Consider the following 25,051-nt stretch of genomic DNA (forward strand, 5'->3'; position numbering starts at 1 on the left):
AACGATTGGTCTGACAAATTCAAAGTCTTGTTCCGTATAAATATTTTTAAACAAGCACGTCATAATCTTTGTATATTTTTTTTATCGCAACGAAACTGTTCAGAGAAATGTTGAAATTATTAATTACAAAAGAAGACATTTACGTTGTAAAAATGTTAGCGAAAACATTTGTGAAAAAGTTACTTTGTTATAAATTCTAGAAAAAGAAATATTGAAAATCACGCCCCATTTATTCAGTTGCACGTATGAAAAGTATTTTGCATTCGCGCAAAAAAATCCCTTAAGGATACATATTTTATAATAATTGGAGTGTCAAAGTTATTACGCGGATTGGCGTACACGTGCCTTTTAATGAAACTAGGTTATTCATTTGTTATTCGTTCCTAACTTTCAACTTTATGATTTTTGCGGAATAAAATTTTATATTCCGGTTCAGTTTATAAATGATTCATTTTGAATTTAATAAAATTAGAGTTACAGTGCAGAGTTATAAATGCATTATCGGCATGAAGATTGCTTGATGTAGGCCATCGCTTTTTTTCTATCCTTCCGATACCATTTTTCTTTTTTTTTTTTTTTTGCGAAACACTTTGCTAGTCGTGAGAAGCAGCAATTCCCTTCTGCGAATCAATTACGGTTCACGAGAAATTGTATTATAGCCTGGAACGTATTCAAATTATCTTCAATTATTCTCGGCTGTTTCCATTTCTATTCGTCTCTTACGTAAGTACTCGTTTGATGTACGTACATAGTGAGACAATAATCGTTAACACCTTTAATGTCTTCAGTATTATAGAATAAGACGCGAAAATACGTTGAAACCTGACTTTTAGATTCGCGAGACTCTATAAGGCTTCGAAAGTCTCTTGTTTCAGGCCGAATAAAAAATTGTAGATGAAGAATTACATTGCGAGGTCTGTTAAGGAAAATTTTAAATCGTATCGTTGTAATAGGATTATTTCAGCGAGGGAAATTACGTGTTGCGTGCGAAGCCACGAGCTTTCTTTCAGGCTAATATACATAATTGTCCTATCGAACTTTCCATCTAAACCGTTGCGCTCACACGTGGATTTTGCATTTCAATTTTCTTACTTACAGTCCAGTTCAGTGAGACCAAGTTAAATTTTTCAGCCCTCAGAGGTAGAATATGTTTTATAGAGAGACGTACAACGCCATGAAGGGGAGACAGATCAATAAATTGGGTTATCTTTAAATTACTGACAATCATTTCATCGACGCGGTTTCACCGACACCGAGTGAAAGGAGAGCTATAAAATTACTCAATGCCTTTGTTAGACGGAGGGTTCGTCCCGTTGACCGCGGCTACGTTCGGCGACTGATTGTCGCCTTGAGCCCAAGCTCATTGTCACAAATCTCAAACAAATACAATTGGGTACAATGACGGCAAATCGTTTAATTACAACTGTAGATTTTAATTACAATGTTATGGATTTTCCCGAGGTTTCAGAGGGAAGGCACCGGTGTCCTCTTATCTCCGACAAATATAAATTTAAATATAAATATACGACGCGTACAAACGTATTCGCAAAGACAGTGTATGATTGCTTGCAAATGACTCTATAACTCGTATAACTCCGTTAATTACCGTTAATAACTCGTGAAACTCGAATAATAACTGACTCGCTCGCGACTGCTTCCTCTTATTTGTACTGGTTGGGCGAGAGTCGGAAAATTCGAATTCGTCTTTGATCGGGGGTTGCACATACGGCGACATTATTTTGCCCGGAGTTTATTTATCGTTACGTTTCGTGCGTTAAGGAAGTGTTAATGTCCGTTTGGACTGTACCTTCGGAATAACTGTTAGTGTACACAATTATTCATCTAATATAGTAAATAAGTAAATAGTAATAAGTAAATAGCTTCATAATATGTAACCTAATTACTAATCTTACAATCCACTCTTACTGTTGCTAATACATCTAATAAGCCTAAAAATTTCTATTATTTTGTTGATTCATTGTTCAATCATTCATAATTTGGGAACCTTTTTTTCGCGAGGAGGGGAAAATGCATTACGCACAGCTGACAACCCGCGTCGCCGGGTTATGTAGGACTCGGCTGATGGCAGTGCCATACCCACTAAATACCCCTCCTCTTCCAATCCTTCTTCGAGCGTAGGGTTACGTCGCCACTGTCAAATAAACATTACTTCGGCGAAACTCCATTCAACGCGTCTACTCCTTATCTATCAAATGCCTCCATTTCCTCGGAGATAGTCAAACATCATCTTTCCCATCTTCTAGTAGCTTCGCTTTGGGCCCTTTCTTGTGTCTGTCTCGCCTTCATCACTGTCCCGTAGAAGCTCTGGAAGGGCCCCCAGATATTGTCGTCGACCGACACCAATGCGATTATATTATTCACTGTAAACGCGTCGACAACAACATTCTCCAGAGTAAACAATACCATGAGATTCTGTAAATTCACAGTCTATAAGATCGTAGAAATAACTTTTATACCACTCAAGAGCGAAAATCACTACATAGTTATACCAGAAAAACCAATAGAACTCAATATATTCTCTAAAGAAGGACATCAAATTGTTAAACTGAAGTAACCCTCTGTGTTAAAAACTAAAGTAACTGTAGACATATTGTATGGAGACAACCATATGAGAATCAGTGGTAATCCCAAGAGCGTTTTTTATAATATTAAGACCAAAATTATATGTCGGGTTATCATTAGGATTTAAGTCGCGTAATGATTCTTCATTTGAATTAGCCATTGTTTTACAAAACAGAGAATATATTTACGCGAATAAACAAGATTTTACAAAACATTATGAATAATGAGTTTAATAAATGATTTGATTAACAAATGATAAGTTTTATTAATAATTAGATTAAAGAATAATAAGTTTATCGAACAATAAGAGGAACGAATAATATATCTTACGAATAATGAATTTAACGAATAATGAGATTAACGATTGATAGGTTTTACGAATAATGAATTTAATTTACGCTATTAACAATGTTCCGGGGTTCAAACGAATCCACAGTCAACGGGATAACTCTAAATAATTTTATAACACAAAAATACGTTTGCTGAATCACTCGGTAAATTACTTGATGTATCACTTTCCAAGGCGATCACACGAATGAATATCTGATGAAAATCTTTTTCGCAATACGACTGCATTTGTTTGTTATATGCTCGCTGTAGACATCGAGAAGGTTCCAATCGTTGTTGCTAGGCAATTTCTGTCAAAAGTTTGTTGTATACTCTTTGGAAACATCAAGAAAGATCCAAACGCCGATACTAGGCAATTTCTGTCTGGAGATTGATTCCTAACACAACGTGTGTCCCATTATATCAGCAAAACGTTTATCCCGTGACCGTGGCTACGTTCGGCGACCAGTTGTCACCTCGAACCCACTTTCGCTTTCACAAATGTCAAACAATTACAAATGACAATTGCTTAATTACAGTTATGATAAAATCTAGGCTAAAGCATTAGAAGGCTTCCTCAAAATTGCAAAGGGAAGGCTCCGGTTTTCCTTTCATCTCCGACATATAAATATAACTAGTAATGTAGACTTATCCTTAATGCTTGACACCTTAGAAAATACACCTAAAGTAGTGAGCAATCTAAACGGTTATACTGATACCCTGAATCAAATAGAAAATAAAGCCAATCAATTAACTTTTTCGCACAGAATGACACGAATTAAAACTTGGGACCTCACTACGTTGCAGATGATAGGATATATATCCATTGGACTCATATGCTTGTATCTGCTCAATAAGATAGGACTGTCAAAATTATGTATTCACATGTTTTGTTGTAAAATTAAGAAAAACATCGTTAATAATACACCCAATATTAGTACTGCAACACCCCCGTCCCTATAAACATTTACGCACCGATATCACCTATGCAACCTGGAACAGGAAAGAAATCAAGAGTAAGTTTTGAACTATCAACACCGCCCAAGGCCAAATTCCATCCATCGATTCTAAAGAAACGCAAGAACTTAGAGGATTAAGTTCACTCTACGAAGGGGGGAGTGTAACGACCACCCAGGAGACAGGTGTAATGACCACCCAAGACGCAGGCATTCCGCTGACATCGGATATATCGATAACACCTAGCATTGTGATAACTAAGAGAAAAGACAATAGCCAGACCCCTACCCATAAGATATGAGTCATAATAAGAAAATAAAAATCCCGGTCCTTTAGACAGTAACCTCAGTTTGTAACCTGCAGTTAATAAACCATACGAATGAGCTTTTGCTCATTACTCCTACTTATAAAACTTCGTTCTTTTATTATGTGACACCACTATCGTTTACTCTCAGCCCACTAGCTGTGTCCTGTTTCAGGTCCTCCCTACTTTCTAGCACGTCGATATCCTTGATCTCCATAGATACTCTACTCTGGAGGGAGGAAACACAGACCCTGTCCCCAATAATTTCTTTAATCGTGAGGGCAACATCCTCTCCTATGACCCCGCTTTCTATTCCACGAGGATATTTCTGCTCCTTGTTCGTCTAACGTCCGTGCTCACACCCAACGCCTCCTTCGCCACTATAAGCTCCTTATAAGTATGAATCCAATCCTCATCCTTCAGACTGTTCCGCTCTATTGATGACGAAAAGATCTTCAAGACTCCTCGCAAGCCTGTCCTTGGAGGGACCCTCCGGTGGCACATCCCGATCCATTTTGGCTCTTATGACTCGATACGGCCGCTCCCAAGGATTCTGGTCCAGAGTTGTGCAAAACTCTCTCCACTTTTCGTCGTTAGTGTGCTCGATCGTCCTTTTTAATATTCTCCTAGCCTCCTTAAATTCGTTTACCATATGACCAGCATTGTCTCTCCCAGCAGCCACTGCCCGCCGCGCCCTTCCTCTTGATCTCGTAGTTGGCCTTCTCTACCCGGACAACTCCTCGTTCCACCAGTGATACTTTTCCTGCCGCGCGGCGGGAAAATCTTTTTCAATTCGTCGGTACACGTACGTGCCAGACATTTCTGGAATTGGACGACGTGTCTTGTGTCGTGTAAAATTAAGGTAAAAATAAGGAACTTGTTAATTTCCGAAAAGGAGATTAAGTTCTTTTTATTTTTTTTACTCAATTTATACAATTTTTTCGGTTTGCGATGATACACTTTCGATACTTGGATTAGTTAAGAATTTTTTTATTAGACTGACTGGATGATTTTGAAGGGAGCATTTATATTCTTCCATTCGTTGGAGTGGGAGAAGGTTTTGTTTATACTTAGTGTAAAATTCGGAGAACGGCTGGAGTGATCGAATGCCACTCAGGCGGCTGAGAACGGGTGCTGACCGGACGGTCACACGCGATAAGGCGTTCGGAATTTCGGTTTGTTATATACAGTTGCTCGAATTTCGTCTGTGACATTCCCCCCTTCTTAGATTGAACTTGATCCCTCAAGTTTTCTTCAGAAGACTTTTGTGGAATCGGACTTGACGTGGCTTGAAAATTACAGCTGATTCCTCCTCTTCATCTGAGTGGTATGTGTTGGTTGGAATATAGATGTTGGGTGTTGAGCCCAGGGTGAGTGGTACTGGTGGGGCTGTCGCATTGTGGCTGTTGATTACAGTTTCATTTCGGCAGCAAAATAAATTGATACATAATTTGTTCGGTATACATTTCCTGATGCATTTGAATACCCCTATTTTGTTTAATCCATATATACCTAGTATGCCTAATGCTATGTACCCTGATATCTGGAGCGTGGTTAGTCCCCAATACTGTATATTTTAAATTCTGTGTTCGAAATTAAGAGTTTCTATCTCGTCGCCTATTTTATCGATCGTTGTTTTATAGCCTTGTAAATTATCTATTATTTTCGGTGCTCGCTCGAGTTTATCTAATAGATGAGTGAAACTATCGTTTGTTTTGAGCGCTAGGGTTTTGTTTTGATTTCGTATATGACTTCGTTTTTTGTTTCGCCTATACGCATGTGTTCGTCTTTGTACAATATATCGCAAGAAGTGTTAGCTCTTATGATGGAAGGCTTGTCAAGTTTTTGTAAGGTATGTTTCGTTTGGCAAATTGTGTCTATTTCTATCGGATTTGCTGGTATCGCAATGTAACAGTTGCTAGTTTTGAGCGGTATAAAGCTAATGTCTTCAATCTTAAGTACAGTTATTTGACAATGTTTAATGTGTGGTTTAAAATTTATTATTTCGCTGCGACAATCGGTTCTTGAATTTCTGTCATGGATTGGTAGTGTTTGTTTGCATATAGTGGTTCCGGTTCGATTCTTACAAAGTTTGTTGAAATACTCGATATCAGCGTTTATAAATGAAAGACCTGAAGTTAAATATATCTGATGTTCGACTACTGGAGCCAAAAATACTCCATTTCTTTTACTCGGGATAGGATATACTTGTAATATGTTCCATTCTGTGTTAGAGACTAAAGGTACTATGATCTTGAAAAATATTTTGTCATCTATTGTGAAGATTTTAAGATCACTGATGTCGAGTATGAATTGAAAATGTTCGGTTTTGGCAGAAATCGCGGTGTTGTACATCTGGCTACCTATTGTCTTGGCGTAATTTTCTATGAATTCATTGGGGTCAAGTATTTGTGGACTAATTATTCCTTGTTTGCCTAATATCATGACGTTAAGTATTTCATCTAATTGGAAGTGTAAAGTTTGCATCGCGGTGTCGACTTTCATGATCATCTTAAGCATAGATCTATCGATATTTGCCTGCTGTTGTAATTTTAATATATCACTATATGATCTCTCTAAGTGGTTTAGGTTTTCTGAGTTTACAATTTTTCTAATAAGTGATGTTTGATTAGCTATTATGGTCTTGATTTTATTATTATCATCGAATAGTTTGTCCATATTTTTGTTTATGAGCGTAAGATCATCATCGTCGAGAGTCCCGAACAGACTTTTCTATACGGAACCTATGATGTTAAGCAAACCTCGTGTGCTCCGGGTATGTGTTAACGCTTTCAAGTGTTTTGCGAGTTGTTTTAGGTTATTGATGCGATTTTGTAATCCGCCTAACTCTTCGACGTATTGTTTGCTGATTGCACGTGAGTCTATTGTTAATTTATATGATTCTATTGCGCTTATCTGTTCGTATATGTCGCTAGTGTCTAATCCTACTATTACATTGGCAGTGTCGCTGTATAAATATCCTTTTCCTATGTTTTCTACGAATACAGAGTTTCCTTCTAATGGTGTAATATTTATTTGCGCGGATACTATTCCGGCAAAGAGGAGCGTCGACCACCATTGATAAAGCATATCGTTGTCGGTTTTCCTTCCAGGTAGACTGTTTTTGACACTGCTTGTTTTGGAGGTACGTCGTTTTCCGAGTATGCCGTCTTCTATAATTGGAAAGTTGTCTTCTACCACAAAAAATTCCAGAGTTTTGCCAAATAGTTTTATCAAAGCGTGTTCGTTGGTTTTAAATTTAGAGTGTCCCATCGAGAATTTCCGTTCTTTTGTTATTCTTGGTCGTAATACGCATCTTCGCTTGAGTATATTAATTCCTGCTCCGCTGTCAATGAGGAATTTATGTCGCTGTCCGTCGGATCGTAAAAGTACTGTGGGTAGTCTTCCTGTTGTGGCGTTAATTCGTAGGTCTGGTCTATTGGTTCCTCTATTTCTTCCTTGTGTGTCTCGAGATTGTGGACTGCTGGTGGTCTCGGAAATTGGCTGGGTGTTCGAAAATTTTTACATTGACTGGAGACATGTCCGATTTGGTTGCATTTGAAGCATTTTAATTGTGTCCTTTGGGCAAGTGGTATTTGTTCGGTTTGTCGGAAGCTTCTTGGCATTGGATTGGGTGTTGGAGTTGGTTTTTTAGTGATCGGATTAGGATTATTGGTTGTTAGTCGTTGCTGCTCAGGAAGTCGTAATCGTTCTATTGGTTTTGGTCGTCGATTTCGATCTTCCCTGAAGAATCGCTCGATGTCGGTGGCTTTCTTTTCGGCTTCAAGGATATTGTATGGTGGATTGGCGAGTAGTAATTGTCCTATTTCGCCTTTCAGGCCTCGGATAAAATCGATCACGGAGTCTTTTAAAATCCTGTCGTTCATAGCTCGTCTAGTAATTTCGTCACGGTATTCGTTCGTTATACTGTATTGTAACTTATTGAGCGCTCTGCGGAACCTGATGATATAATTTTGCACACTTTCGTCGTGACGCTGTCTCGTTTCGCGTAGCTGGTCTTGATGTTCTCTAACAGAGTCTTGGGTGGCTACGTTTCGTCTTAGGGCATCGTACAGGTGTCCGTATTCGTATATCGGTATATTGCAGATGGCCATTGCGGCTTTACCCGCGATTTTCCCGATTTTGATCATTTTTAATAGTAGCGTGGGTTTGCTACACATGGCTCGTAATTCGCGTACTTCGCGTATGAATTCTTCTACTCCGATATTGTCTTCGCCGTTTAATTGCGGAATACATACTATCGCGTCTTTGGCCCGTAAGCTCGGAGAGGCGAATTGCGGTGGACGGTCTTCGCAAGAGGGATGGTTGCCTTCTTCTGTTCGAATTGGAACGCATGGTGGGGAAGTTCTATCTCTCGCGGCAACAGATTCGTCCATAGTAATAAGGGAGCCTAGTTCTGTAGTAGCGTCGCGTCCTATTTTTATTTTAGAGATATTTTTGTCTAATAGTTCTATTTCCGCTGCACGCTTCTTATTTTCACTGTCGGCCGCTCGTTGTGTCTCTTCTACACGTTGCGCAAGAATTTCAATTTGTTTTTGTATCACGTCGAGTATGGCACGAATCGAATTGTCCGTACCTCCGTTTGTAGAAACGGTTTCAATAGTTTCGACTTTGTCTTTTCGTGATGTGGGCATGATTCTAATTGAGCTTATTGAGTCTGAACTACTGTTGCTATTTGGACTCGAAGCGCTTGAGAAACTGGGTTTTCTCACACGGTATCGTGAAAATGAATCCAGATTTTTCAGCTTACCGTAGTAGCTATGACCGTTGAGGAGTCTCAGCGATGTTTCCTCTCTGGTTGTTTCTAGATTCCGAATCTTATTCGTAGGTTTGCTCTGCGCTGACCGTAGTCCTCTCGTCTAGTTTCACCGTAGTGGAACGTTGAAAGTTGCTGCAGGGCTTCGTAGTAGCAAAGATTCGCACTGGGTCCGTTGATCCTTCGATCTTCAATGATGCGCGTACGCCGAAATCGTAATTTCGTTTGCACTGAAGTGAATAGATCCTGGCATGGATCGCCAAAAATGTCGTGTAAAATTAAGGTAAAAATAAGGAACTTGTTAATTTCCGAAAAGGAGATTAAGTTCTTTTTACTTTTTTTCCTCAATTTATACAATTTTTTCGGTTCGCGATGATACACTTTCGATACTTGGATTAGTTAAGAATTTTTTTATTAGACTGACTGGATGATTTTGAAGGGAGCATTTATATTCTTCCATTCGTTGGAGTGGGAGAAGGTTTTGTTTATACTTAGTGTAAAATTCGGAGAACGGCTGGAGTGATCAAATGCCACTCAGGCGGCTGAGAACGGGTGCTGACCGGACGGTCACACGCGATAAGGCGTTCGGAATTTCGGTTTGTTATATACAGTTGCTCGAATTTCGTCTGTGACACTTGCGTCGTCGTTCGCCATAAAATTGAGATTCTCGTCGAACCTCGTCAGGAATTTTCCCGCGTCAATGTTTTTCGTCGACTATTTAAAACTCCTACGCGTCGGCTTCTTTCTATTTTCCAAAAACTCGTGGAATAAATATGGGTGATCCGAGAAAGAGTACCAATCCATAACGGAACTTCTTTTCCTACCCTGTCTCATTCGTCTACTAACACTCAAAATATCCGGGAAGCTCTTGCTTCCATTCCTGGCGAAGAAATACGTTCCCGCCGTCCTAATCGGCATCAGCTCGTTTCTTGTCAGAGTACCAAGCAGATACGTTCCCCTCGTCTCTGTCCTCCTGCTAGTCCAGGTTGTGGATTTCGCGTTAAAGTCGCCGGCCACTAACAGCGCCGGAGCTCTTCTCCGACCGTCCCTTATAACAGCCTCCAATTCCGCTATGTAGCCGTCGATCTCCTGCCTGCTCACATTGGGAGAACAATATCCACTGATACACATAGTGTCCTCGACCCTGACGCCGATCACTCCCTCTTTGCTGATAAAAGTCCCGCTTGCTGCGTGCCGCCCATTGAACAGTGTGACCCATAGCGACGCATCCCCAACCGCATCGTTGTACCAATACGGCAACTGTCTGTACGGTTCGGAGATGAACACTACATCCACCCTGTTCTCACACGGATACTGCGACAAGTCTTGTGCAAGCCTGCGTCTATTCAGGTTTATCTGCAGGACCTTTATCTTTTCCCGCGCTTGTACTCCACCCTAACCATCGGACAGGCCAACGAGCCCGTAACGTACCTTGAGTTCGCTCCTTCATGCTTACAGCGCATCGCACACTTAGGCTCCTTTGTGCACTCTTTCATTATGTGTTCGCTGCTGCAACATCTTCTACACAGCACGACACCGTGCACCTTGCAGCCGCATGCTTAGCATATGGCATTTGTAGCACCGTTGTAAGTCCGGTAGCAGCATTCACCTCAACGCTTCCTCCACTCATTATCCCTCATTCTCTTCTAAGGGCCTCCACCAGCTCCCCCTTGGTGGTAAGGGGATCAATATTCTTTATCTGAACCGTAGCCCTATTCGTTAGCGCAGATATCTCCGTCGCATCGCCTAAGGTGGCCTGGAGCTTCTCGGCCATCTCGCGCACTACGATCCTCCTATCGAACTCGATGAGTAGATAACCAGCCCTGGTCTTCCTCATAACCGTCGCCCCTCGATCGTATTTCTAGCCGCCATTATTTTTCTATATATTTCCATCTAATCCCGACCATCCTTCACTTTGATCAGGATCGCCTCTTTCCTCTTCCGCACGTTTTAATATCCCTTTACCGCCTACTCTTCCCCCCCTTTCGTTAGCACGTACACCAGAGGATGTCGACCTCTGAGGCCCTCTTCTTTCCCTCCTTCTTCTACCGACCGTGCTCCAGCCCTCCGAGTCTTCGCTCCTTTCTCTCTCCGAACCTTCATTGGCAACCGATCGATCGCACATCTACGCATAAGTCGGCTCCCCCTTCCTGAGCCTCTTATCTGTTGCTGCGATCTTCCTCCCATCACCAGGGGGCACCATCTTTCTTTTTGGATAGTCGGTCGCTACCCTTTCACCCGTGTCCTCCCTCCTCTCATCCCATACTACACCTCGCTTCCCTACCTTCCGTACGACCCCTTCCATTTTTTCATGGCCAGTCCTCGTCTTCCTCCTTCTTCTCGTTTGACCGATACATTGGTCCAACGACATCACAATACCCTTGATCACATTTCCAATCTTTCTGATTCCCTCGTTCCTCTCTTTGTCGAGATTGAGCTTTTTCACCAGAGCATTCAGCATCTGCACTGCCCCTGACAAAGCTTGCGTGAAGCTCTTCATCTCACTCATCGTGATCGTGATTTCTTCTCCGCCACGCTATTCGGAGCGTCGATATCCTTCCTCGCGCTCTCCGCCGTCTCGCTGCCCGCAGGTAGTGGTTTCCCATATCTAGCGTGCGTACTTCTTTCTACCGCTCTCCACGCCAGATATTTCCATCCTTTATCGTTTCTTCCTACAATCGGCGTACTCTGTTCGTTGTCTCCAACACCGAACAATACTTCCTCGCCTTCCGATTCGTCACCGACTTCCACCTCCATTTTTTCACTTATAATCGGGCTACTCTGGAGCCTCTTACTCGGCTTAAATGGACTAAACTCTTTTTCCTCCTCCTTTTCCTTCGGCTTCAGTATCACAGTGATGGTAACATCGCTCAATTTAATATTTGAGGTAGCCCTAGGCATCTCCCTCTTCCCATCCTTTCTTAGTCCAGTCGCCCCTTCGTCCTCGCCCGAATACTCCTCCGTCCCGTTGGATTCAACTTAATTTCCCAAGTCGCTTTTCCCGTACGAGGGGGTGCCTCGTGGTCCACCTCCCCCCGCCGTTCTTCCAGTAGCTAGATGACCTTCGGGTCGAGCTTGGAAAGCCACTCGAAACACTGACGGGTCCTGGGGGCTCCGAAATCCCCTGCGCCGTAATTTTATTCCCCTTTTCACCTTATCCATCATAAAAATATAAATCTCGTAGTCCAAAAAACACAGCCGGCCGTCATAAGTTCTAGCCAAATAACCATCCCAATAAAGAACAATCATAAGCCCAAAAACTCGCCAGGTCGTCAACAAAGGTAATTTAAACCATTATCAGACATATAATATCAGACGTATAATAATAGTAACCCTATAATAATATTTTTTATTTTCTATTTATTTAATCTTAGTCCGTGCCTTTCGGCTTTGAACGACTTCCAGATTACATCTCTTATATTGCCTTTACTTATATCTAACGCTTATCCTTCTTTGGCTTTTGCTTCCTTGCTGTGCTCCTTCCCTGTCGTTCCTCCCCCTCTTCTGCTACTCTTCTCTTCACTATTATCGCTTTCCGTTCTGCCAGTCCTTCTCCAGTCTCCTTCAGCACTTCCCCATGTTCCTTGCTGCTCCTGTAATCTCGCATTCCTCTACTACGTGCTTCAGGTCCTCCTCTCCTTTTTTGCATAATCTGCATCCTCTTTCTCCCTCCTCTTTCCAGTATTCTCTTGCCCTGGTTTCGTTACCACATCTAAATCTTGCTACCATACTTCTGTCCTCCCATTTCATCTTTCCTTCTAGGCATTTTGGTAGTCCTTCTTTTGCTATGTTTCTGTAGTATCTGTTGTATTTATATTCCCTTATCCTTTTCTCCCTCTCCTCTGTTTCTCTTTTCCTTCTTTCTTCTATGATCTGGTTCGCTGTCATCCTTTCTTGTCTATCTCCTGTCTCCCCTTGAATCCTTCCCTCTCTCGCCTCCTCTAACCTCATCATTCTTTTCCTTGCTCTTTTCCCTTCTTGGCCCTTTCCCCAATTCTTTTCTCCCTCCTTTATACATTCCTTCACTAATTCCTTCTTCGATTCCAAGGCTTTCTCCTCATACTTTACTGCTCTTTTCGTTGCCTTCTCTCTAATTTCCTCTATCTTGCACTCCTCTCTCAGGATGTGGTTTGGCGTTGTTGTGTCTAAGCCTAGCAATCATCTCACGTATCTCCTTTTTACCCTGTCCAGTCTCTCCTCTATGTTCCATCCCCACACCTCCGCTCCATACAGCGCTACACTCTCTACCAGTGCTCCAAACATCCTCATTCTCCTCTCCTCCTACGCTCCATGTCTTCTTCATCGCAATTGCTGCCCTCTTTTTTTGTCTTGAATATGCTTCTCGTCGCTCCCATTTTCTGCAGTATGTACCCTAAATACCCTCCATTTCCTTTGCCTCCTTTTGTTCCTTCTCTTTTCAAACACTATTACTTTCGTCTTTTCGGTGCTCAATTCCAGTTCCACTTCCTCTAGGAATGTCTTAAATCTCTTCATCATTTCCTTTAACTCCTCTTCTGTGTCCGCTATCAATACAATGTCATCCGCGTATGATAGTGACCATGCTTTCCTATCTCCTACCACTATGCCTCCTACTTGCCCTTTCCTCATTTCCTCTTCCAGCCCTGCCACATAGATGTTAAATAGTGTCGGGCTCAGCGGGCTCCCTTGTCTCACTCCCCTCACTGTCCAAAACTCTTCTGTGTTGTTGTTCCTGATCCTCACTACGTTCTTTGTCTCCTCGTATATCTCCTCTATCCTTCTGGTTAGCTTCTCGTTCACCCCCATTCATTATCTCCCCCAGTTTCTTTCTGTTAACCCTATCAAACGCTGCCTTTAGGTCCGCGAAGCATGCATATAGCTCCCCTCTTTCCCCGCTCAATTGTTTGTCTATTATGTGGTTCAATACGTACACTGCGTCTTTTACTCCTCTTCTTTTCCTGAACCCAAATTGGCTCTCTCCCAGCTTGTCTTCGATTTCCACCTTCAGCCGCTCGTCTAGAATTCCTGCATAAATCTTATATGCCGTGTCCATTAACGTGAACCCTCTGTAGCTCTTCACTGCTCCCTTGTCCCCCCTCTTGTAAATCGGGCAAATTACGCCTTTTCTCCAGTTTTCAGGTATCCTCTCTCCATTCCATATTTTTCTTAGTATCTCCCATAATGCCTCCCCCACTTCCTTCGGCGTATATGTAGGAGGTTGAATGATGAGATTACTAGTAGGTGAAATCGTTAATGTATTTAAAATTGTCAGTACAATGTCCTAGTCGCGAAACGGCGTTTGTAACGTCATTTGGTCGCAGTTTATAACAATCCGTTTGTGATCGCGTCCGTTTATTTATAGTAGTCGGAGGAAGGCGGAAGATTCAAATTTGTCTTTGTTTTACGGTTACATGCAGCGGCGACGTTGTTTTGCTCGGAGTTTGTTTATTCTTAGATTATACGTAACCTAACGAACTTTATACTCCGAAGCAAAACAACAACATGATTTGAATCGAATTCTAACTCTTGTGTCGCTACACATACTTCCATACCTCGTTTTCCAAGTCATCTCCCCCCTTTGCTTTTTTCTCTTTCAAGTTTCTTATTTGGAATATCACCTCTTCTTTCTCTATGTTGTCTTCTTTCTCCTCCTTTGATTTCTCCTCTGCTCTCCGCCCTTCTGTTCTTCTGTCCTCTTTGTTTTCTGTCCCCTCTAACGTTTCCATAAAATAATTTTTCCACTCCTCTTCCCTTATCTCCTCGTCTACAACCTCTCTTCTTCTCGTATATTTGTTTATGTATTTCCATGCTTCTTGCTCTGTTTTGATCTTGTTGATTTCCTCCATCTTTTCCTCTTCCTGCTTCTCCTTTCTTTGTTTACACCACTGTTTGAATGCCTTCTTCTCCTCTATGAGTTCTTCTCTACTGCATTTTCCTTTCCTAAATTTTGTCATTTTCCTTCTTGTCTCCCTTTTCCTCTCTTTCCACTCCTTGTCGTACCATGCCTTTTCTCCTATGCTCCATTTCCTTATTCTTACTGTCTTCTTTGGTATTGCCTCGTTTATCTTCTTCTTGATTTTTGTCCACATTTCCTCTACTGTTCTTGCCCTGCTTGCCCAGTCTTTACACTCCTCTAAATATCTTCCCACACTTTCTTTTGTCCATTCCCTTCTCTCCTTCTCTTCTTCTTTTCTTTCCTCATCTCTTTGTAACTCTGGTCCCTCTATTTCTATTTCCAACGGCATTTCCAACGGTCTGACTCTACTCTTTTTCCTACCTTCATGCCTGTTATTTTCTCTATCGCTTTCTGGTTGCCAATCGCGTAGTCTGTTACCGATTTTCCCCTCTCCCCCACATAGGTCCACTCATCTCTTTCTTTGTCTCGACCGTTAATTATCGTGCAGCCTCTTTCATCCAGCAACCTTAGAAGCATTCTTCCTTCCGTATTTATTGTCTTGTCTTTTGATCTCCTGCTCTTTTCTTTTCCTAGTTCCTCGTTTATCAGCCTCCCTCTTCTCCCGTTTTTGCATTCCAATCGCCTCCTATGATCGTCACTTCCTCTTCCCTTCCCTCTACCTCTCTACTTCCCCTCTATGTCTACATTTCCTCCATTTCTTTTCATGTTCTTTTCGTGTCCCGATTATACACCGCCACTATTCTATAGGTCCTCTCCTTGTACCTTATTTTTCTTTCTACTATGTCGTCGCCTATTTCCTTATACTCTATTTTCCTCAGATTTTTGTTTACGCCTGTCATTATACCCCCTTTTGCCCTTCCCTTTTTCCATTCTCTCCTTGCTGCCCTGCATTTCCAGTCGTATGCCTTAGGTAGTCTATGCTTTACCCTTTCCCATTTGCTTTCCTCTGTCCATGTTTCCGTGAGGCCGATTACGTCAAATGTCCTCAAATATTCTCATACCTCTTTGTCCTTGTTCATTATCCTTGCTATGTTCCAAAAGCACATTTTCAACCCCTTTATGTCCCCGCCCCCTTTCTTTCTCCTTATCTCATCCTCTGGCCTCTCTCCTTCCTTCTTCTTCTAGTTTTCCCTCGCTTGCGTTCCATCTGTACCATCTGTCTTCTATTTTCAGCTTCTTGTAACCTATTTTTACATATTCCCCTTCTCCCTTCTTACTCCAGCGATTCTTCTTAACCTTTGCTGCATTTCTCTTTCTTTCTTCGTTAAGTCGATATCTATGTAAATCCTCTTCCCCAATTTACCTTTCTCCCTCATTACCCTCATCTTCTCCTCCCACGATTTCAACGTTGCAATTATTATCGTGTCCTTTCTACCTCTACCTCTAATCTCATATTTTCCTTTATGAACTCTGTCACCATCCCGTTATCGCTTTCCTCCCCCCATTCCGCGCCTTTTATTATAATGTTCCTCTTCCTTCTCTCCCTTTCTAGCCCTGCTCCTCCTGAAACTTCCTGATTCTGCTCTCCAACTCTTTCTTCTGTCTTTTCCATCTTTCCCACTCACTGTCCCATCTTTCTCTTTCTGTCTCTCTCTCCTTTCTCCGTCTCTCTCTCTCTCTTCATCTCTCTCCTTTTCCCATCTTTTCCTCTCTTGCTCCCTCTTCTTCTTCCACCTTTCCCTCTCCGCTACTCGTTCCTTTTCCCATCTTTCTCTCTCCTCTTTCCTATCCCTCCTCATCTCCTCCACTAGCTCTACCATCGCCACCAATCCCCTCTGCATTTTCTCCATCCTCTCGTCCCATGCTTCATTGCCTCCCTCTCTCTTTGCTGCATCCTTCTCTGCCACACTGTACCTTTCCAACGTACTTCTGCGATCTTCCTTCTCTCTCGCCTTGTCCGTTATCCTCGGCCTGCTTCTTGTCGCCATCTGTCTTCTTCCTGACCAATTACTTTTTATACTTTCGTCCACCCAACCTCTTCTTTCCTAACTTTGTGTTTCACACATTCTCCTGTCTTCTTTGTCACTTTTTTATACTTTTTATACCCTCTCTTCGTGCTGTCACCCTTTTCTTTCCTTTCTTCTTTCCCTTTTGTCTTCCTCCTACTTTTTCCTCTTCACTTTTCACTTTCGCCTACCTTCGCCCGCATCCAAATCGGAAGTTCGACTTACTTGATATATATTTCGAGCAGCCGCAGGATCAACGAGATCAACAATCTCTTCATTCTCATGAATCCAAGCTTGGATTCATTTTGGCAGTGTTATGGCACTGCCGTGTGAAAAGGAAATGAGCGTTTCGTCCCAGGACTACCGGTGGACTCGTCAGTAAGGCTATGCCCGATAGTCCTTTTTTTAATTTTTTAATGATGTTTATTTAACCCAAGATACAATTCTAAATACATTTTGGTATTCACAATAAACTACGAATTTTGGTAATGATGTATTAGGCAAAGGTACCAATACGCAAAGGTACCAATACGCAACGATACGACGTAGCCATGCTATATTATGTGTCGGCGCTTTACATTTTTTCTGTTTAATACAATCTTTGGGTTTAAGCCGCTGGGGAGCGGAGCTTTTATATGATTTTGTTTTTTTTCTGTCCTGAAAACTTGGTCGCAAAACAGGACGCTTCGGTAGTCTCCTTTTGGGTGCTGTGTAACTTTGGGGAGGGATGGGATGAGAGGGAGGGGGTGGGGGAGGGGGAGGCCAAATAGGTTTATTTACAAAATTTACAAATATTTGCAGTTTACACCTTTGTTATACGGTGTCAGAATTGAATTCTGTCGGTTTAATGGTTTTCTCTCTTATTTTACTATGGATTCGGTATCCACCAATATTTTTTTGCGTTTTTTCTGTGTTTGTCTTTAGTGTTTTTCAGGGGGAGGGCCATGTTGTATCTCCACCTAGTGTCTGCAGTCTGTCCATTTATGTTTTCTTCGTAGAGTATAGTTTTGATCCCTATGTTTCTTTTTATGTGATAGATTATTGGAATATTATTTTGGTCCTGGAGGTAGTTTTTTTTCGTCTAGGTATAGGAAAGCTTCTGGGGGGGATGTAGCCTGTTGTCAGAGTGTTTTTGTAATATGCGTTGTTTGGAAATAGGCGACTGAAGATTAAACTGTTTTCTTTTATCTTTGCCGCTTGCGCGAAGTGGCTTTTTATTAACATCTTTAGAGTGTGACAGTCTATGCGGTGAATGTTGGCTAGGTCGTAGATTATTTTGTTTTTTACATATTTCTTGAATCCGCTGTGTTCGGATCTGTAAGTACTCAAGCGTGCATTGCTTGCATTTTCTTTCGAATATGCGAATTTTTTCCATCTGGAAGGCTGATATGTTGTACCAGATTAGGCAGCCGTAGGTTATGATCGGTCTGATTAGCGCTTGATAGCATAGAATTTTTACTTTGCTGTCGAGATGTTTGGAGTGGAATAGTTTTTTTATTTTCCAGAATGCTTTATTGGCCTTAGTAAGTTGAATTTCGGTGTGTTGCTTGTAGTTTAATTTATAGTCTATGTTTATTCCTAGGTATTTTACGCAGTTTTTGTGTGGTATGAGAGACCCTTTGTCTGTTTTTTCTCTTAGTTGGAATTTTGTGCAGTATTCTCTTTCTATTGGGCCGATTTCACTTGACTTGGGTCTAAACAGTATGGTTTCGCATTTGCTTATGTTGATTTTTAGTTTCCATGCGTGGTAATAGTTGTTTATTTTCTCAAAACGTTCTTGGAGTTCCGTTTTTATTGTTTTAGTTTTGTGGCCTGTTACGTAGATTAGGTCATCTGCGAAGGCTATGGAGCGTTTATGGGTGGATGTATTGAGATTAAAGAGATTTAGTAAGTCACTGTTGTAAATGCTGAAAAGTAACGGGGAATTTACTGTACCTTGTTGCAAACCGTTTGTTATGGAGAATTCTTTGCTTGATGTGTTTGAACCTTCGGTCATTACGAATGTTCTGCTTGCGATCATGTCCCAGACTATTTTAATTAGGTGTTTAGGAAAATTTTTCTTGATCAATTTGTATATGAGACCTGGAATCCAGAGTGTGTCGAAAGCTTTTTCGAGGTCTATTAAGCAGGCGGCTACTCGTTGTTTTGCGTTTAGAGCCCAGCAGATGTCCGACGTAAGTTTGTTTATTGCGTGGATTGTAGAGTGTTTGTGCCTGAAGCCAAATTGATTTTCTGGGATTATGTCATTTTTTGTGCAGAAGGAGGTTAGGGGGTTATTTATGATTATTTCAAATACTTTGTTTATGTTGGGGAGGAGACTTATGGGTCGTAGGTTTGCGGGTGATGAGCCGTCTTTATCTTTTTTTGTTATAGCTATCAATTTGGCTTTTTTCCATTTTCTGGGGAAATATGTGTTGTTTAGTGCATTGTTGAAGAGTACTGTATATTTCGTTCGGTAGGCGCGTGAATAAAATGTTTGGGATGCCGTCGAAGCCGGAGGATTTTTTGTTGTTTAGTTTGGAGAAGATTGTGTTTGGTTGATTGTAATTTGTGAAGTAGTTTATTTCTGGATCTGGTTGTTTGGGGTTGTCTGCGGTGTTTTCGTTTGAGAATGTGCAGACTGTTTTGTTTAGCGTTTTGTCTTGTTCCATTTCATTTTTGAGTTTGTTTGTTTCGGTGATGATAATTCTGTTTAGTTGTTCTCAGCCCATGTGTTCGCTTTGTGTGTGTGTTTTGGAAAAGTGGGTGCCGATAATGTCTAGTTTTTCTGTTGTTTTAGTTATTATGAAGTTACCCTCGGTGTCTTTGATGGTGTTGTGTATCGTTATACCTGCTTCTTGGATGAGGGAGGCCTTTTCTGGGGGCAATTTGAGAGGTGGGATGGGGTTTTGTCCTTTTGGTCTGAAGATTTGATTTATTTCTTAGAACATGTTGGCTGAGTCGTTTTTGGAGATGTTTTTTATTTTATTTGTCCAGTAGTGGTTTATAGAGTTTGCGAATTCTCATTTGCGCTTTTTTTTATATAGTAGGTACTTTAGGAATTCTAATTCTTCCCTGTTGTCGTAAGAATAGTTAAATTTTATATTGTTTATTTTGGAGAGTATGTAGCTTTTGTCTCGATGTAGATCTTTTATTTTGTTGTTGATATAGGGCTCGCGTGAATTTTTTTCTTTTATTTTTGGCACAGATTTTTGGAGAGCGATTTGTGTGTGTTTTTCTATTTCGTCTATGAATGAGTCGATTTGTCTGTTTGTTAGGTTGACGTTGTTGTAGATCTTTAGGTCGCAGTTTTGTTCGAGTATGTTTTGGAACTTTTCCAGTCTGTCTTTTTGTAATTGTACCTGGGTGTCTCGGTCTGTGTTTCGAGTGTTAGGAAGTCAGATGTATTCTTGTTTACGTGAAATACTAGGGCGTTATGGTCACTGTCATATTCTAAGGTTTTGAGAGTGTTATTTGGACGTAGGTTTTAAATTTTAGTCGCGCATCTGCTAGGCATATGTCCAGGTATGAGCCTCCTTTTGGGTAAGAGGGTAGCTCGGAATTGTATAAGTTTATTTTGTAATGGCTTTTATTTTCTAGCCAGTTTCTAATGAAGTTGCCTCTCGTGTTGTTTATTTCGTTTTTCCAGCTCGTGTGTTTTGCGTTAAGGTCGCCTGCTATTATATAGTAGTTTTCCGGTTTGTTGAGTTGTAAGAGTTCGAAAAGTTTATTGAATTCGTCGCTAAATTCTTTCTGGTTTTCGAGGGTTGCGTAGGCTGCAGTAATAAACAAGTTTTCCTTATTGCTTATTTTTATTTTTATGATCGTTGTTTCTAGGATTTTGAAACTTGTTATTTTGTCATTTAGAATTGTTTTGTGTTTTATGGGGTTTTTATGAGGATTGCTGTTCCTCCTCCTTGGCTGGCGTTCGGTCTGTCGTGTCTTATCATGGAGTAGTTTTTGAAGTGTACTTTGTGTTTTTTATTTAATTTTATTTCTGAGATGAGTACGATGTCGGGGGTTTCTTTATTTAATAGGGTTAACGTACTGTATCTTTTTTTGGTTTGAAATTAGAGAGTTGGCATTTATTGCAATTATTTTCAGATGTTTTAAGTTTAATTTATGTGTTTTTTGCTGTAATTGTTGGTTTAGTGGATTTTGGTTATTCATCCTCTGTACTATTGAAAGTGCTGCAGATGGCGTCGATCCTTTTTCGTGCGTTGAGAGTGTTTTTTTTATTTCATTTAATTGCGTTTGTTGTTCTTTTAACGCTTGGAGGATACTTTTTTAAAAGTCTTCGATAACGTTTATAATGCTTTGTTGGGGGGGTGTTATCGGTTGTAGTTGCGCTTTGGCTTGATCGCGGATTTAAGTTTGTTGTTTGTATTGTGTTTTCGATTATTTGATTTAGTTTTGTTTCTTGTTTCACTACATCAGAGAACTTTAGTTCTGGGACGTATTTACGGCTTATTTGGGCAATTCGTTTTATCTTTGTTTCTCTGTCTTTTTTCATTTTTTCGGCTAGCTTTTTGCGCAGCTCTACGAGTTTGGGGCACCCCTTGTATGACGCGGGGTGTCCGTAGTTTTTGCAGTTAACGCAGAATATTTTCTCTTTGGTTACTGCGTTTTCTTTTCTTATTTTGCAGTCTCGTGGATCGTGGGGTTCAGTGCATTTAACACAGCGGTAGTTTAGGTTACAGTTTTGTGCTGTGTGACCTAGTCGCTGGCATTTGTGGCATTGAGTTATGTCATCATTTTTTTATTACTTTTTCCCATTTTATTCTGAAGTAGTTAAAATGGTTAATTTTTAACAGGTTACTTATATTGCTGTATTATGTAAATTGGGAGCAATATATTGTTCTCCCTTGATCTTTTTGTTGTAAATCGTGAGATTTTTGTAAATTGGACGTTACCGTGTCTTTTGGGTCTTGTAGAGTAATGTTGATGGGGGGGGGGGGGGCTTGGTTTCCCTTGCAGGTATCCGTCGGGTGCCCGGCCCCCCGTGGTGATGCTGGTGGCGCTGGGCTTCCTGGGTTGTACGATGAGGTCTGTCGCTCCTGCGGTGTTGATAGTTTTGGCGGTATGGTGGGAGTGTGTTTTCCCATTTAGCCACGTAATATTTCGGTTTTCGTTGTTGAGTAGTTTGATGGTCCCGGCTGTGATTAAGGTTGTGGTTCTGATTCTAGTATGCTAAATCTATTTTTTGTTGTGATCGCTGGAGGTGAGGCAGCTTTTATGGACCTCATGTTTTTGACTTCCTTAGTCCTTTCTTCCTGGGCGGAGTGATACTCTTCTTGTGTGTTTTTGAGGATGTCTTTTTAGTCCTTTGATCTTGGCAATTAGGTTTGGTTGGGGGTTGAGTTTCCACGTCTTTTGCGCGGAAAGTCTTAAACTATTGTTGATTTCTTTGGCTGTTTTTTGCGTGTTTATTTTTCTTTTGGTGGCTTTTTTTATCGAGTTTAAGGTGGGTTCCGTTTCCTTGCTTTTTGCTTCATTATCGATGTCTCCTATTTTTTTATATACTTTTATTTTGTCATATTTTATAATTTTATTTTTATTTTTTATCTATAACGATAATGTCACTGCAATATTTTTCACTCTTTGTCACTTTTTGTCACTTTTTCTTTTTCCTTTAGTGAATGATTGTTTACTTTGACGCGCAAACTGTCAGAACTTAAGCCTGATGTCCCTTTTTGGCTGAGAGGTCCGTCCCGTTCGGAGGTTTACGCTCAACTGCACCCGGTAGTCCCTGCCTTAGATGTAGAGGGAGTCTCGCTAGGTGCGGTATTTGTATCGTGCGCCCGTATATTCTACCGTTAGCGAGATAAACAGACTCGTTGTCGTCGTAGCCCTCTGGTGTTGGCGGTTGGTACCCGCGGATCGCCCGGGAGGTGTTGCGCCGCGTTGATGCCTCGACCTATCGGCGTCCTGTTCATACCGATCGGCCACAAAACTAGTTAAATATGCAAACCGAGTAGCTGTAAAACAAGTTAAAGGAAGGAAAGAACAAGAAAAAGAAATATACATATATATCCAATAACATGAACGTTTTAAAGAAAATCGTGACGGCTATCCGTGGAGGATGATCTGTCGTGATTCAAGCGCGTACATTTGATCGCGATAATTAGATTTCACGATCTTGATCGTAAAATTTAACGTGCTATCTATTGGACGTCATTCTTTCCGACAATTACAAAGACAAGGCTTTAATCGCAAAAATTACTGCTATATGGAAATAAAATATATGCAATAGTAACGTAAGAAAAAATGCAAAAGGAGTTGGGAATTGACGAATCCTTTCTTTTTAAAGAGCAGCAAGAAGAATGAGAGTGGCGGGAAAAGGTATGTACCCCGATGCAAGGCAACAACTGAGAAGGTTGAACGCACCGCTTTTAGAATTTTTTCAAAGTGTATTTACGTCCATTGACGCTTGTCATCAAGCGCTCGAAATAAAGAGACTTTACGGTAAATATGAAAGAGCTTTGAAACCTCATAGTAGTAGCGGATATTAACACTTTCACTCCCGGTGGCAACAACAAATATTAGTGTTCGGTGACAACACGTTAGTATCACGCAGCTATTGATTAAAATCACTAGTAAATTTATGCGGACGGCAAAGAATTAATGAAATTTATGGGAAATCGAAATGCAAAAAGAAGACAACCGTACCTTGTGAGTTAGAGAAGAGGATCAATAATATAATAGAACACGAAGACTAAGAAGCTGAAAAAATCATTCAATATATAGATACTAGTTTTCGGCAATATCAGACCGTGTTATTTATTATATCATGGGTCTCAGTTCATTGGTTTCAATTTATCTATATTTTTACAATGGCTACAAAAGATATTCTTAAATACGCCTCTTTTTATCAAATCGTATGTAATTCATTTCCATAGTATGAAATTTTTGTTATTATGAAGATAGGTTGAATATTACTAAACCATATATATATATGTCGGAGATGAAAAGAACACCGGAAACTTTGGAATTTTGGATAATCCCGCAATATTGTAATCTAGAGTCTACTATAGCTGTAATTAAACAATTGTAGTTATTCAATCCGATTGTAATTGTTCGCGAGTTGTGATAATGAGCTTGGGCTCGAGGCGACAGTCAGTCGCCGAACGTAGCCGCGGTCACGGGATGAACGCTTTGCCTAACAAAGGTATGGAGTAATTCTATAGCTCTCCTTAAAGGAAATATTCGTGGCGACACGCGACAGTAAACATTCCAACGGTTTCTGTCCCGTGGCTCGCCACACGCAGACCCTATTCTTCGAGTAAAATGATTGTCAGATGTCGATGCGTCTCCGCAGTACATGTTCGGCTAGCCCGAGGGCCCGTTATAAATCTTAAGGTTTAGTTAACTAAAGTCCTTCAAACAGACAAACGGTCTTTGTCCCAACTACGGGAAAATAGGGGAGACATATTTTTCAACGAGCGGCGTCTCCCACTAGCAACTTTCCCTCGAGGGCGGCTAGCATCTTTTTCTAACCACCGATATGGAGATTGACCAATTAGCAGCAACGCCAATTTCCCTTACTTTCTGAACGAAGGCTTTTCTCGACGAATCCGATGATCTCGTATTCTTAGACACACCCCATTATAGCTTTCCTCTGTGGCATCGTCGGGACGGGAAAGTCATTCTCTCTGGCGATCTTATCGATGAAAAGAGTAACCCCTTACGACCAGTGAATATTACGCGTCCGACTTAGATTTTGTGAGCACGTTCATCTATCATCCCGTCGACCGCCGATTCGTTATTGAACCTAGGATCATTGTCATTAGTTTCTCGAGTATCTAATCACCACGGTTACTTGTCCGGTTCTATGATAATCGTATTTGCACTAGTCAATGTCTTCTCTATTGCACAACGACAACGCGTAATCCAAGCGAGGATTCGTTTCACGCCCCTAACCCTAATTCTAATGTAAACCCGACATATTTATTCATATAATGTATGCTACTCGTTCTTTTTCCCTTGTTTGGTTTGAAGATCACCAGCGTATGCTAACACTCACATATTATATTACTCCTCCTTTTACTTATTCACCGCTATCCATCATAGACACCATCACCAATGAGCCGTTAATGCATCACACACTTTTTTATCCTACGCTGCTGCTGCTGTACTCGAGTTAATTTAACAGCTATTCCCCTACAACTTATCATGCCAATATTGACCGCCACGCTTCATGTTTCTCCCACTTTAATTGTACTCAAACGATCATATGATTATAATCCTTGTCGCATACACATGTCTCCATATGCATACACTCT

At 41.0% G+C, this 25,051-nt stretch overlaps 2 protein-coding genes across 2 annotated transcripts; both read right to left on the minus strand.

Moving 5' to 3' along the window:
- Positions 1-4,292: 4,292 nt before the first annotated feature.
- On the minus strand, positions 4,293-10,578 carry LOC117240933. Its single transcript, XM_033506951.1, has 4 exons — positions 10,493-10,578; positions 9,773-10,284; positions 4,532-4,605; positions 4,293-4,400 (listed from the first exon to the last, which is right to left on the minus strand). The coding sequence occupies exons 1-4, from the start codon at positions 10,576-10,578 to the stop codon at positions 4,293-4,295; spliced, it is 780 nt and encodes a 259-aa protein (XP_033362842.1).
- Positions 10,579-13,247: 2,669 nt separating this feature from the next.
- On the minus strand, positions 13,248-15,172 carry LOC117240934 (trichohyalin-like). Its single transcript, XM_033506952.1, has 3 exons — positions 14,472-15,172; positions 13,632-14,161; positions 13,248-13,570 (listed from the first exon to the last, which is right to left on the minus strand). Exons 1-3 carry the CDS (start codon positions 15,170-15,172, stop codon positions 13,248-13,250), a joined length of 1,554 nt encoding a protein of 517 aa, XP_033362843.1.
- Between the last annotated feature and the right edge of the window lie 9,879 nt (positions 15,173-25,051).

This window comes from Bombus vosnesenskii, unplaced genomic scaffold (assembly GCF_011952255.1).
Source record: "Bombus vosnesenskii isolate JDL3184/JDL3185 unplaced genomic scaffold, Bvos_JDL3184-5_v1.1 scf7180000015085, whole genome shotgun sequence".
NCBI classification, from domain to species: domain Eukaryota; kingdom Metazoa; phylum Arthropoda; class Insecta; order Hymenoptera; family Apidae; genus Bombus; species Bombus vosnesenskii.